At 37.4% G+C, this 16,072-nt stretch overlaps 1 protein-coding gene across 1 annotated transcript in view; it reads left to right on the plus strand.

Moving 5' to 3' along the window:
• BAZ1A (bromodomain adjacent to zinc finger domain 1A) overlaps nt 1-16,072 on the plus strand; it is a 93,455-nt gene that overhangs the window by 25,031 nt on the left and 52,352 nt on the right. The window contains exons 3-4 of the mRNA XM_060004689.2: nt 9,993-10,136; nt 12,655-12,756. Of these exons, the coding sequence (XP_059860672.1) occupies nt 9,993-10,136; nt 12,655-12,756 (246 nt within the window). The remainder of the gene's footprint in view (nt 1-9,992; nt 10,137-12,654; nt 12,757-16,072) is intronic.

A 16,072-nucleotide genomic window follows, 5' to 3' on the forward strand; every position in this document is an offset into this window, starting at 1 on the left:
GTTGCCCCATGGCATGTTCCCCAACCAGGGATCGAACCGCGTCCCCTGCTTTGGAAGGTGGGTGCTTGACCACTGGACCACCAGGGAAGTCCCAGAATTTTTATTTATTTATTGTTTTTCTATCTTTTGGAACAATTTCCAGGGATGAAAAATGCAATTACTTATGACTTTTTCTTTTCTTTTTTTTTTTTTTTTTGGTATGCGGGCCTCTCACTGCTGTGGCCTCTCCCCTTGCGGAGCGCAGGCTCAGCGGCCATGGCTCACGGGCCCAGCCGCTCCATGGCATGTGGGATCTTCCCGGACCGGGGCAAGAACCCGTGTCCCCTGCATCGGCAGGTGGACTCCCAACCACTGCGCCACCAGGGAAGCCCCTTATGACTTTTTCTTAGAGGTGGTAGGGAATATTCTGATTTAGTACTTAAGGTATACACAAAGCCAAATTTTTTGAGATTCATTCAATAAACATTGTGTGCTCAATGCTATTGTAGGTATTGGGAAGAGGGTAGTGAATAAGACAAGGACTAGGGACTTATATTCAAGTGCAAGAGAGAAAAACACAAATCAGGATAATTTCAGATACTGATTAGTGCTGTAAAGAAAATAAAGCTTGATGGGATAGTTTTGAGTCATTTTTTGTTTTAGCCAATTAAATTCAGTGTCTTCTCTGAAAAACCACTGTGTTAGATGCAAGCAGATAATCAAATATGAGAAAAGCATTAGTACTTATTGTTCTCAAGCATTATATAGTCTGTTGGTAGTAGGAATACAATTTGTAGGGCAAAGATAAGTAAAATACATATGAAGGACTAATGAAGGACTAAATAAGATAAATACATTAAGAGGACATAGAGAGGAGGGGAATTGGAGGAAGGGTAGTCAAAAGGTACAAACTTCTAGTTTTAAGTAAGTACTAGGGATGTAATGTACAACATGATGACTATAGTTAACACTGATACATGATATATAGGAAAGTTGTTGAGATTAAATCCTAAGAATTTTCATCACAAGGAGAATTTTTTTTTCTTTTTTTTTTTTAACTATATGAGTTGTTGGATGTTAACTGAACCTATTGTGGTAATCATTTCACAATATGTATAAATCAAACCATCATGCTGTATGCCTTAAGCTTATACAGTGATATATGTCAATTATTTCTCAATAAAGCTGGAAAAAAAGGGCATAGGGTAAGTCTTACTTGACTAGTGAATATATCACCAACATTGAAATAGAATGAATAAAAGGTACTGTAATGCTAAATTAATTTAGTGCTCCATTAATCATTTGCTGTGATTGGCCATTAGAATGGGCTGATGTTTACCGTTTATCTTTATAAAGATGTTTTTGTATCTTTCTTTATCTACTTCTAGTCAGTCAGTCAGTCAGCATGTTGATTTCATTGTTGTCATATTAAGAATGCTTATTGACCATAAGGATAATAGAAAATATTCGGGTTATTTTGTTTGAGCTTCCAGCTCAAAAAATTCGAGAATGCCGGAAGTAATAAGTATAATTTTGTCATCTTAATTTGTTAGTTATATAATAATTTCTTTGCAAATTCTTGTAGTTATTTTTTGTACACTGTATTTTTTTTCATAAATTTATTTATTTAATTTATTTACTTTTGGCCGTGTTGGGTCTTCGTTGCTGTGCGCGGGCTTTCTGTAGCTGCGGTGGCTTCTCTTGTTGCGGAGCACGGGCTCTAGGTGCGTGGGCTTCAGTAGTTGTGGCTCGCGGGCTCTAGAGCACAGGCTCAGTAGTTATGGCGCACGGGCTTAGTTGCTCCGCAGCATGTGGGCTCTTCCCAGACCAGGGCTTAAACCGGTGTCCCCTGCATTGGCAGGCAGATTCTTAACCACTACACCACCAGGGAAGCCCTATGCACTGTATTTTGATGTACATAAATCATCTGACTTTATTTGATTTGGTTATCTCACATTGTAAGAGAGAACAACAATATATTGAACTTCTTTCCATGAAAAATAGGCATTTTAAGATGAATTGTTATTATGTTTATAGTTGAAACGGAAACAAATTATAGAAAAGGACTCCCTTTATGGAGTTTTTGCATTACGAAGAACTCTCTGGCTAGTCTTCTGATAAGTATAGCAGGACCCATCTATGCTTCAATAAGTTCTAACAAGTAGACCTACTTCAGTTAGCCATTTTTGTATATATTGTTTTAAGAAAAGGAATAAATGTTTTACTTTTAAGTTAAAGGATAATTTAAATTAAATAACATATTCAGATAGGCCTTTATCCTAAGTAGTCTAAATTAATAAGGCTTAAAGTATATTACTTCCTTATGATATAATTTATCCTTTTTATTGTGTAGCTCTGACTCTGACTTTTGATACATAGTCGTGTAACCCATCACACATTTTTACTACCTTCCTTTGTGCCCTTTTTTTTTTTTTTTTTTTTTGACTGCACTGCATGGCTTGCAGGGTCTTAGTTCCCCAACCAGGGATCGAACCCATACTCCCTCCAGTGGCCTTTGTGCCTCTCTGTAGTCACCCCTTGCCCTCATCTTCTAGACTCTAGCAACCACTGATCTGTTTACTGTCCTTATAATTTTGCCCCTTCCAGAATATGAATATAAATGGAATTTTGGGTCTATTTCTGGACTCCCTTCTATTGAGCTGTATGGCTATCCTGCCAAAAATACGTCATTATTTACTGTAGCTTTTTAGTGATACATATACATTACTTTCGTCTTTTATTGATTTTTTTCCCCCGTGATGTGAATGCTTTTAATTGGAGTTGATATTTTCCTAATGTTTATCATTAGCATTTTTAAACTAAACTTTCTATTTTGAGATAACTGTAGAATCACATGGAGTTGTAAAATAATACAGAATTTCCCCCAGTGGTACAGATTCACAACCAGGATATTGACATTAATATAGTCACAGTACAGAATATTTCTGTCACTGCAGGGATCCCTCATGTTGCTCTTATGCCACACCCACAAATCATAGGTGGTTAAATTTATTTTTCTACTTCAGACTTTGTTTTCTGAAACAAATATGACTTGAAAAAAATCTGTATTGCCAGTGACACGATAACTTTCAAGTTTGAAAATCTTATTCAGCATTTTTGGCTGAGTTGAAGAATGCGGTACTCTGACTCAAAATAAATTTAACATAGATCAGGTTATAAACTGATTACTGTTTAATAGAAATACCTAGTATACCTAATACATTGCTTATATTGCTTTTCCTCAGCTGGAATTTGACTTGGGTGCCTATAATAGGAAAAACTTTAGGGGCATTAACAAAATAGAAATTTTTCTCTCATGTAAAACTAAGTACTTCAGTTGTAGTGTTAGGGCAGGTCTACAAAGTTGTCAGGAACCCAGGCTTTTTCCTGTTTTCTGCTCTGTCATCCCAAGGTTGTGACCATTGTTTTCCTTGTTCAGGATGGCAGCAAGATAGAGGAAAGGCAAGAAGCCTGCTTCTCTTCCTTTGCTATCCATCCTTCACACTGAGTCCAAGTTAAGTGTTCTAAAATTCTATTATCATTTTGAAACAGAAGTCACTTGCTGCTAAGTCTGTGGTGGCTTTTCATTATATTTAATGTTTTTGTTTTCTCTGATCTGCGTGTGTTTGTCTTGCCTCCTCACGAGGGTATCATCTCTGTTGGCATCAGTATGTCAGATCAACATAAAGCTGAGACCACAAACACTTTGAATATCTATTAATTTGAATACACTAATTGGAATTTTAAAGTATTTTGGTGAGGCTTTCATTAATTTGGTTGATACCTTAACCAAACTAACTCATGTGGCTTTAAGATGATAATTTTGAATACTAAAGGGTTTAAACAGTATACTGATAATATCCAGATGTTTGAAACTTTAGAGATATGTAGGATTTAACCCATATATCTTATATCTAGAATTTTCTTTCCAAAGATTTTTATTTGTATTATATATATCTTTTAATAACAGATTTAGTTTTTAGCAAGAATCTAATGATTCTAGTTGTCTTATGATATTTAGGCTTATAATAGGTCAAATGCCAACTGGAGAAATAAGAAGATGTGGTTCTCTGGTCCATAAAGAGTCTCAGAACAGTTCAAAATGAAACATTCTTTGAGCTGCTCTGATCAGTTTGTCTAAAAAGTGAGAGGTTACAAACAAAGCAACGTTTTCTGACTGCTTCTTCCCCACTGACAAGTAATCAACATAATTCAGTCTTTTTGTTTGAAGTAGGCAGACTTGAGTGGTCTAGTTTCCTCCATTTAAAATGAGGTATCACTTAACCTCTTTAACTTGAATTTTTTTAACTCTAAACTTCAAATTAAGTAGGTTTACTCTGTTTCTACCTATAAAGTTGAAGTAATTATTCAAGCATAGCATTTTAAAAATAAATGTTCTTGGCACCTGTATTACAAGAAAATAAAAGGTTAATGAGGCAGCACAGGTGAGCAGATGTGAAGCATGCCATAGATTCAGCATATTCTATTTTTAGAGACCCAAACAGAGAGGGGCAGTCCTTTTATGTCAAGTAGGCCTCCCCAGGTTTCTATTCTTCTTTCCTTTTGCTGTTAATTATTTATCTTCTACCCAAATGCCTTGCAAATATTCTGCATATGTTTCAGTTCTAGAATTTGCTTTTGTTTTAATGAATTTGTATTTTGAGATATAAATTGAACTATAACTATTGTTAAATGACTATTAAAACAAAAACAACTTTTGGGGGGAGATATATATACCATTCCAGAATATTCTCATAAAAGGCTATTTCCATGTTTAGCTGGTCACTATTAGAAATTTATGGCTAACTTCTGCTCTAGCCTCATTCTGTGCTTGCTGCTGTTCTACAGACTTGCTTTCACTCTGAAACATGTTTAAGTTTGAAATGTGTTTTGGAGAGGCTCCCAAAGTGCCTCTTGACTACCTGGACTTAAAGCTCTGAAATACCCTTGGGTCAGTATAGTGTTGTGTTACCCCTCAACTCCAGTAGTAGAGTGGAAGATTAGAAAATATATGGGCTTCAGAGCCAAATAGTTAAAAGTTTTGGCTGTACTGTTACTGGTTGTCTGACCATAAACAAATGCTTTAACTTCTCTGACCCTGAATTTCATCTACTGAAAAACGTATACCTTGCAGAGTTGATATGAGGAGAGAAATATGTGAAAGTGATATACTTATCTGGCACACAGGAACGCTAATAATAATAAGGACCTGTCTTTGATTGTCAGTCTCCACTCTGTCCTCAAAGAATGGAGCATAACATTAATTTAGAGTTTCTGTACTCTCCAAGACCCACTAGCTGGGTCTTGATTCGCGATTCTTTAACCTTTTTTACACCCCCCAGTCTTCTTTGGACTCCCTAGGACCAAGAAATTGTAGCAAGTGGATTTGAAAGACATAGACTAAGTCTCTTTGGAAATCTGTTAGAACGTGCTGACCTGACATCTTGCAGTTAACTGAAGTTTAGCTAAGCACCAGTGAGAGGCCTAGCCTTGATTAGATTAGCAAGAATTGACCTGTGGTTTGGGTGTGGTACAAAGTTAATAGTAGCATTGAAAATAACCAGGATAATTTATATATAAAACATTTACTACATTATAGACAATGTCTCTAAGCTGTACTGGTTTCCTTCTCCCTTATTCCTCTGTCAGAGAATTGTATTTCTGTTAATTTTCTGTTAGTCTTAAATGAATTAGTTCTTAAATTATTGTAGCTCTGTGGGCCCTACTGGGATGATAGACTATTCCCTTCAATGGACTGTCAGACCATTTTAGGCGCCACACCAACCGTTCCTGTGCCCAGCGTAGACCCGTTTACTTTTTCTCTGATGACAACCACTGCTGCCACTTAGGGGCACTCACCTGGACTCTGCCAAGTGAAAACTATCTCTTTTTCTAACTTGAAGAACCTTGTCACAGGTTCACTGAAAAGCTTCCTTTATCACCTCCTGGAACCCTGAGCCATATGACCCCTGGATGTCATACCTAGGCCCTTCAGAAGTGGGTCCATTTGATTCCTTCCTTATTTTCGTGCAGTTCATGTCACTAAATTACAGAACCTTTTAACCATTAGACTACATAATTGCCTGATATAATTTCCTATAGTTGTTCCTCTTTAGAAACACTGGTTTATTTCTGTCAGCCAGTGGCGAAAGTTAGCTTGCAGTTCTTTTGACACCATTTCCATTTGCTACCAATGTCGGCTTGGTAATTGGGCCTTCTTCAGCTTTACTCTTAGGACAAAAAAAAATTTTTTTTAATTGTGGTAAATAAACATGAACTTTACCATTGTAGTCATTTTTAAGTGTATAATTAAGTGGCAGTAAGTACATTCACAGTGTTGTGTAACCATCACTACTATTTCAAGAACTTTTTCATCATCCCAAACAGAAACTCTGTACCCATTAAGCAATAACTCCCTATTTCTCCCTCCTTCCTGCCCCTGGTAACCTTTATTCTACTTTACGTCTCCATGAATTTGCCTATTCTAGATACTTCGTGTAAGTGGATTCATACAATATTTGTTTTTGTGTGTGTTTGGCTTATTTCACTGAGCATAATGTTTTCAAGGTTCATCTGTGTTGTAACATGTATCAGAATTTCATCCCTTTTTATGGTTTAATACTATTCCATTGTATGTGTATATACCACATTTTTTAGTCTATTCATTTGTTGATAGATACTTGAGTTGTTTCTGTGTTTTGGCTATTGTGAATAATGTCATTGTGAACATTGGCATACAGGTGTCTGTTGAGTTCCTATTTTCAGTTCTTTTGGGTATATACATAGAAGGGGAATTGCTGAGTCATATGATAATTGTGTGTTTAATTTTTTTAGGAACTGCCATATTGTTTTCCACAGCAGCTGCACCATTTTGCATCCCCACCAGTAATGCATGAGGGTTCCAATATCTCTATATCCTCCCCAATACTCTTTATTTTCCATATTTTTTAATAATAGCCATCTTAGTGGGTATGAAATGGTATTTCATTGCAGTTTTGATTTTGCATTCCCTTTATGACTTAATGATGCTGAGGATTTTTTTCATGTGCTTATTGCCATTTGTATCCTTTTTGGAGAAGTGTCTATTTAGGTTCTTTGACCATTTTTGAATTGGATTTTTTTCTCTTTTTTTTGAGTTTTAAGAGTTCTTTATATGTGTTGCCATATCTTTGTCTGGTTTGTGTATCAGGGTAATGTTGACCTTGTGAGTTAAGGACTGTTCTCTCCTTTTCAATCTTTTGGAAGATTTTAAGAAAAATTGGTATTAATTCTTTAGAAGTTTGGTAGAACTCACCAATGAAGCCATCTGGTCCTGGGCTTTTCTTTGTTGGGATATTTTTTTTTTTTTTTTAATTTTTTTTTTTTGCGGTGCACGGGCCTCTCACTGTTGTGGCCTCTCCTGTTGCGGAGCATAGGCTCCGGACGCGCAGGCTCAGCGGCCATGGCTCATGGGCCCAGCCACTCCGCGGCATGTGGGATCCTCCCGGACCGGGGCACGAACCCATGTCCCCTGCATCAGCAGGCGGACTCTCAACCACTGCGCCACCAGGGAAGTCCTTGGGATATTTTTGATTACTGATTCAACCCTCTTAATAGTTACAGATGCATTTAGATTTTCTATTTCTTCTTGAGTCAATTTGTGTGTTTCTAAGAATTTGTCCATTTCATCTAGGTTATCCAGTTTGTCAGCATATAGTTGCCCATGGTATTCTCTTATAATCTTTTCCAGCTTTACTTCTGGTTTTAGTAATTTGAGTCTTTTCTCTCTTTAATCAATTCTTTCTTTAGGAGCAAATTATTCGGGAGTCATATATGATACTTTTTTTATTAATTAATTTATTTTTGGCTGCATTGGGTCTTTGTTGCTGCACGCAGGCTTTCTCTAGTTTCAGCGAGCAGGGGCTTCTCTTTGTTGCGGTGCAAGGGCTTCTCATTGCGGTGGCTTCTCTTTGTTGCAGAGCATGGGCTCTAGAGCACAGGCTCAGCAGTTGTGGCACACAGGCTTTGTTGCTCCGCGGCATGTGGGATCTTCCTGGATCAGGGCTCGAACTCGTGTCCCCTGCATTGGCAGGCAGATTCTTAACCACTGCGTCACCAGGAAGTCCCCATATATGATACTTTTAATTGAATGTGTATAAGTCTCAGAGTGAGAGGAAGTGAGTTGAGGGGGGAAGATAAGATGCTTTGAGAGTTTTAGATTCACCCATTTGGTCTACATTTTGTTGATTCTTAAACCTCAGGGTGCTGTGGAACCACTTAGTTTCTTCTATTAGTGTATAGTGCAAAGTTCCTAGCAGGAAATCCATGGTCCTGATTTTCTCTGTGCCTAATAGCAATATTAGACTTTGTTGGGGATACTAAAGATGTTCTCCTAAAGGAGAATATAAGCAAGCATACGCTAAAATGTACACTAATGAAAATAAGTGCAATTACCTTGTAAAAATCCACCAGCTTCCCCAAAATGAATCAGCTCTGAATATATTGTTTGTCTTTCTGGAATTGTATGATTCTGTTTTGGCTGTAAATGCAAAAATGTATTTTGAAAACATGTAAGCAAAAGGGCAAACTACTTGTAACCACTCATCTACTTTCTGTCTCTATGGATTTCCCTATTCTGGATATTTCATATAAATGGAATCTTTTTTTTTTAATTTTTAAAAATTTATTTATTGATCGATTTTTGGCTGCATTGGGTCTTCGTTTCTGCGTTCCGGCTTTCTCTAGTTGCGGCGAGTGGGAGGCTACTCTTCATTGCAGTGCATGGGCTTCTTTTTTTTTTTTTTTTCCCAACATCTTTATTGGAGTATAATTGCTTTACAATGGTGTGTTAGTTTCTGCTTTATAACAAAGTGAATCAGTTATACATATACATATGTTCCCATATCTCTTCCCTCTTGCGTCTCCCTCCCTCCCACCCTCCCTATCCCACCCCTCTAGGTGGTCACAAACCACTGAGCTGATCTCCCTGTGTTATGCGGCTGCTTCCCACTAGCTATCTGTTTTACGTTTGGTAGTGTATATATGTCCATGCCACTCTCTCACTTTGTCACAGCGTGGGCTTCTTATCGCTGTGGCTTCTCTTGTTGCGGAGCACGGGCTCTAGGCGCGTGGGCTTCAGTAGTTGCAGCATGCAAGCTCAGTAGTTGTGGCTCACGGGCTCTAGAGCCCAGGCTCAGTAGTTGTGGCACAGGGGCTTAGTTGCTCCACGGCATGTGGGATCTTCCTGAACCAGGGATCGAACCCATGTCCCCTGCGTTGGCTGGCGGATTCTTAACCACTGCACCACCAGGGAAGTCCCTGGAGTCATATATTATATGGCCTTTTCCGTCTGGTTTCTTTAATTTACCATAATGTTTTAAAGGTTCATCCATACTATAGAGTGCATCAGTATTTCATTCCTGTTTTTTTGCTGAATAATGTTCCATTGTATGGCTATAGCAAATTTAAATTATTTATCAGTTGAAAATGGGCACAGTAAAAATGAGATTGAGAAATATTTCAGTTGTGGTGAGTGAGTCTGAAATTGCAGCCTATAAAATCCAGATACAGCAGGCAGAGGTAAGGGAAGCCAAAATAGGGTAGAGTTAGTGAATAGGAAGCTTTCCAGAGATCAGAAATCACAATATAAGTTACAAAGAGAATAAAAAAGGTTATGATCAGGAGAATTTCAGAATTTAAAATACTGAATGCTTTGAAAAACTCTTGTAAGGCCTAATCTGTATAATGAGATATTATGCCAGTACTTGATTTTCTAAACAGTAACTTTAGTGATGAATATAATTGCTAAGAATCATGATAAATTGACTTTTAAAATAGTCTTGTATTGTGTTAAATCGTAGCTAACCTTTACTTAAATTGGATGTTACAGATTTTCTCTTTTATTAAATTGGTTATAGTAATCAGCCATAGTTTCTACAAAATTGCTTTTCATTTGTTCAAAATAGATTGCTCTGAAATGTTTGATTATAAAATATCAAGTGATTTGCATTTTTAAATGTATCATTTTCTTTCAGGTTACAGTGTAGGATTTTGGAAGTCCTCCCTCCATCACACCAAAATGGTTTTGCTAATGGACATGTCAGCAATATAGATGGAGAAACTATTATCATCAGTGATAGTGATGATTCAGAAACACAAGACAGTTCTTTTCAAAATGGGTAAGTGATTTTTAATAATTTTTAAAATGTATGAATTCCCTGGCTGTCCACGCTTTCACTGCTAAAGGCCCGGGTTCAATCCCTGGTGGGGGAACTGAGATCCCACAAGCCATGTGGCACAGCCTAAATAAATAAGTATGTATGTATGTATTTATTTATTTAAGTAAGTATGTATGTCAGATTGGGTACTGATATCCCATTGAAATAATTTTTTCTCTTCCTTTCTAGTCATACACTGGATACTATGTATCTAAACCATATGGTTCAACAACACCTTAGAATTTGCAAAAACTGAAACTTACCTAGTTAATTCTAGTCAGCTGCACAAGAACAATTGAAGCTCACTTCATTCAGTTATACACTCCACTTTTGTTTACCTGGGAAAATTCATTCTGTCCTTTATTATTCACTTTATGGTGCATATAGTAAAGAAACTCTGTAAGTTTCTGAGATTTAGTCAATTGACAGCTTTGGTCAGCTGAGTGCTCTTGGAGAAAAATCATATAAATCCATATAGATTGGCACTGTCTGCAGTGTGTGTACTGTATTTATATCACTTTGACTGTATCTTACTTTCATTACCCAATTGCCCAGTGCTTCTCTTTATCATCCTTTCATATCATTTTCTTCTCTATAACCCCCACTTATATCCCCTTTACATATACAGTTGCATTCACAGAGGCAGCTTTTCCAGAATCTAACCACTTCTCTCTACTGCCACCACTACCCTCTTAGTCTGTACTGCCAACATTTTTCTCACTTAGTTTTATTGCATTAGCTTTCTAACTGGTATCCCTGTTTGCACTCTGTTCCCCTCATCCCAGCCAGAATGATCCTTCTGAAGTGTAAGTTAAATCATTATCACCCCATTATTCAGAATCCTCCGGTGTCTTTTTTCTTTTTTAAAAAAATTAAATTATTTATTTTTGGTTGCATTGGGTCTTCGTTGCTGCGTGAGGGCTTTCTCTAGTTGCAGCGAGCAGGGACCGCTCTTTGTTGCGGTGTGCGGACTCCTCATTTTGGTGGCCTCTGTAGTTGCGGAGCAGGGCTCTAGGCGCGCGAGCCTCAGTAGTTGCAGCACTTGAGCTCAGTAGTTGTGGCGCGCAGGCTCTGTAGTTGTGGCACACGGGCTTAGTTGCTCTGAGGCATGTGAGATCTTCCCGAACTAGGGATCAAACCCATGTTCCCTGCATTGGCAGGTGGATTCCCAACCACTACGCCACCAGGGAAGTCCCTCCTCTGGTGTCTTTACTCAAAGTAAAATTGAAAGCCCTTAATGATAACCCATAGTCTGGCCTTGCTGCTGCCTCTCTGACTGAACCTTCCTCTTTTTCTCCCTGTTGATTCTGCTTCTTGTGCAAACCATGCATGCCTTCCCCTCAGGACCTTTACACTTTTCTCTCTTCCTTTAAAAACTCATTTCCCCAAGAGTTTTTTCATGGGTTGCTCCCTCATTTTTTTCAGATCTCTGCTTAAATGTCAACTTCTTGGAAGGCCTACCTGGTCAATTTATCAGGGATCATCACCCTATATGAACTAGAGACCTTTCACTCTGCACTCTATTCCCTTCATAGCACTTACCACCTACCCTGTCGTCTGTTTTGTTTGTCTCCCCGCTGTATTTCTATTTTGTTCACCAGTGAATCCTTATTCTTTAGTATTTGGCACATTGTAAGCTCTTAACTATTTAGTGAATGGATGGATGCATGAATGAATATACCCTCAAAAGAGAAGAAAAAATGAGAAATTGGTAGGGGTGGGAATTAAATGTGTAGCCTCTTTGCTAGTTCTTGAAACAGGGTAAACTACCCTATCTCCACTTTTGCTCTTAGATTACGTAGCTAAAAATGGTTTAAAAGTAAATCCAAGAGCTGTTTATAAATTTATCTAGCCTAAACTGGAGAGCCTGCTTATTCATCTGGAGTTAATTTCTTCACCCAAGGAAAATTTATTGAATGAGTAATTAAAGTACCTACCTAACATAAAATAGTGCTCTGTGCTATTTTGGCTAATAAAATAGTGAGGCATATCAGTAACTTATAAAATCATAATTAAAATTAAAATGCATTAGATTCTGTTATAGTATGTCCTTAGAAACTAGATTTCATGTAAAATATCACGTTTCCAAACAAATTTTTTTTTTAATTTTTTATTTATTTTTGGCTGCGTTGGGTCTCTGTTGCTGCATGCGGACTTTCTCTAGTTGCAGGGCTACTCTTCGTTGTGGTGCGTGGGCTTCTCATTACAGTGGCTTCTCTTGTTGCAGAGCATGGGCTCTAGGCACGTGGGCTTCAGTAATTGTGGCGCGTGGGCTCAGTAGTTGCAGTGCATGGGCTCCAGGGCGCAGGCTCAGTAGTTGTGGCACACGGGCTTAGTTGCTCTGCGGCATGTGGGATCTTCCTGGACTAGGGATCGAACCCATGTCCCCTGCATTGGCAGGTGGATTCTTAACCACTGCACCACCAGGGAAGTCCCCCAAACAAATTATTAACTTATTTTGTGTCTTTGCTCTTTTTAGGAAGAAGAAAGATACAATTGATCCCTTATTATTCAAGTACAAGGTGCAACCCACTAAAAAAGAATTGTATGAGTGTGCTATTGTTAAAGCAACACAAATCAGGTAAAATTCCATATCTTCTGTATGGTAGTTTAAAGTAGAATAATTATGTTCAGTTAAGGAGATTCGATGTGGAACAAATGGGTAGTAGCGAGTGATTGCTTCCCTTTTTAAAATACATGTATATTTATATGCTCATAGACTGATAATGTGATTCCTAATGAACCATGAGCCCTTTGTCTAGTTTAGTAACTAACTCCAGATAGTCTTCACATCTAAAAAATTAAGAAGGATTCTATTTATGAAGCACTTCTCATGAGAGAACTCAGTTTTCAAAGCTGAGAAACCTGGTGCTTAGAAGTACGTCACATTTGTAATATTATGTTCATTAGACACAAACATCTGATCAGTCTCTGCCCATTTCTGAGGAAGTTTAATAACAAAAAATGAGTATGTTTAAAAATTCCTGTTTGTGACCTAATCAAAAGATAGAGGTAGTCATGAAACAACCTAAGTGTCCTTTGACAGATGAATGGATAAAGCAGATGTGGTATATATATACAATGGAATACTACTCAGCCATAAAAAGGATGAAATAATGCCATTTGCAGCAACGTAGATGGACCTAGAGATTATTATACTAAGTGAATTGTCAGACAGAGAAAGACAAACATCATGTGATATCTCTTATATGTGGAATCTAAAATATGACACAGGGCTTCCCTGGTGGCGCAGTGGTTGAGAGTCCACCTGCTGATGCAGGGGACACAGGTTCGTGCCCCGGTCCGGCAAGATCCCACATGCTGCGGAGCGGCTGCGCCCGTGAGCCATGGCCTCTGAGCCTGCGCGTCCGGAGCCTGTTGCTCCGCAACGGGAGAGGCCACAACAGTGAGAGGCCCGTGTACCGCAAAAACAAAATATGTATATATGTATATATGTATATATATATATATATATATATGTATATATATATGACACAAATGAACTTGTCTACAAAACAAAAACAGACTCAGGCATAGAGAACAGACTTGTGGTTGCCAAGGGGGATGGGGATCGGGGAGGCATGGATTGGGAGTTTGGGATAAGTAGATGCTTTGCATTCTATACATCTATTATGTATAGAATGGATAAACAACAAGGTCCTACTGTATAGCACAGGGAACTATATTCAATATCCTGTGATAAACCATAATGGAAAAGAATACAAAAAAGAATATATATATATATGTATAACCAAATCACTTTGCTGTACAGCAGAAATTACCACAACATTGTAAATCAACTATACTTCAATAAAATTTAAAAAATAAAAAAATAAAATGAGAAAGAGAGGTACTGAATGGTTAATATTTAAAAGAACTGGCTCTAGGTTACATTGATATATTTTAGGAAAATCCCTGTTGTTGCCTGTTGAGGTTAGTCTCTTAGTCACCTGAAAGTAAGTAGTTGACATCATCAGCCAACTATCAACTTGTCACCTAGGATTCAGTCTTGCATTTTGTTTTATGTAAAATAATTTTACTAATTCTCTCATCCCTGTTGCCCTCTCCCCACCCATATACTCATGAGTCCAAAGAAAAGTGATAACAATATTATAAATATTGAGTGGATCCTGAGTCAGGTATATTACTTTCTATAAACTGTATGGGTCTGTGCAGTTCTTTGTTTGTTTTTGGGGGCCTATCATTAATGTAAGCTCTCTGGAGCATTCTCCGCTTTATTGTATATTGAAAAATAGCATTTCCAAGATAATGCTCATGAATTATTCAAACTTTTGAATTTATTTAGTTTATGGGCTAATGAATAGCATAGTTGAGACAACCAATGTTTTCCTTATTCATTGTTGAGCTTTTTCCTTTTTTTTTTGTTTTTAGTTCAAGATATGTTTTTTATGTAATGTAATTCCCTATTTAATATTTTTCACTTTTCTATTTACTTTTTGACTTACGCTGTAAATATAATTCTGCTAGATCTTGGTTACAGTTGTATTAATTCATTTTCTTCTTAATTGGTGAGGCAAAGAATTATAAGGTGGAAAGTTATACTTGATAATAGAAGACTTAAATGACTTGCAGCTCTTTGTTAGCACCAAAAGATAATACTGTTCCTCAGATGCAAAACTCCTCAACAAAATACTAGCAAACAGAATCCAACAGCACATTAAACGGATCATACACCATGATCAAGTGGGGTTTATCCCAGGAATGCAAGAATTCTTCAGTATATGCAAATCAATCAATGTGATACACCATATTAACAAATCGAAGGAGAAAAACCACATGATCATCTCAATGGATGCAGAGAAAGCTTTCAACAAAATTCAACATCCATTTATGATAAAAATCCTCCAGAAAGTAGGCATAGAGGGAACTTAACTCAACATAATAAAAGCCATATATGACAAACCCACAGCCAACAGCGTCCTCAATGGTGAAAAACTGAAACCATTTCCACTAAGATCAGGAACAACACAAGGCTGCCACTCTCACCACTATTATTCAACATAGTTTTGGAAGTTTTAGCCACAGCGGTCAGAGAAGAAAAAGAAATAAAAGGAATCCAAATCGGAAAAGAAGAAGTAAAGCCATCACTGTTTACAGATGACACGATACTATACATAGAGAATCCTAAAGATGCTACCAGAAAACTACTAGAGCTAATCAATGAATTTGGTAAAGTAGCAGGATACAAAATTCATGCACAGAAATCTCTTGCATTCCTACACACGAATGATGAAAAATCTGAAAGTGAAATTAAGAAAGCACTCCCATTTACCATTGCAACAAAAAGAATAAAATACCTAGAAATAAACCTACCGAAGGCAAGAAAAGACCTGTATGCAGAAAATTATAAGACACTGATGAAAGAAGTTAAAGATGATACAAATAGATGGAGAGATATACCATGTTCTTGGATTGGAAGAATCAACATTGTGAAAATGACTATATTACCCAAAACAATCTACAGATTCAATGTAATCCCTATCAAACTACCAATGGCATTTTTCACAGAACTAGAACAAAAATTTTCACTAGTTGTTTGGAAACACAAAAGACCCTGAATAGCCAAAGCAATCTTGAGAAAGAAAAACGGAGCTGGAGGAGTCAGGCTCCCTGACTTCAGACTATACTACAAAGCTACAGTAATCAAGACAGTATGGTACTGGCACAAAAACAGAAGTATAGATCAATGGAACAGGATAGAATACCCAGAGATAAACCCATGCACATATGGTCACCTTATCTTTGATAAAGGAGTCAAGGTATACAATGGAGAAAAGACAGCGTCTCTAATAAGTGGTGCTGGGAAAACTGACCAGCTACATGTAAAAGAATGAAATTAGAGCACTCCCTAACACCATACACAAACGTAAACTCAA

The sequence above is a fragment of the Delphinus delphis genome, chromosome 2, assembly GCF_949987515.2.
Source record: "Delphinus delphis chromosome 2, mDelDel1.2, whole genome shotgun sequence".
In the NCBI taxonomy this organism is placed as follows: Eukaryota; Metazoa; Chordata; class Mammalia; order Artiodactyla; family Delphinidae; genus Delphinus; species Delphinus delphis.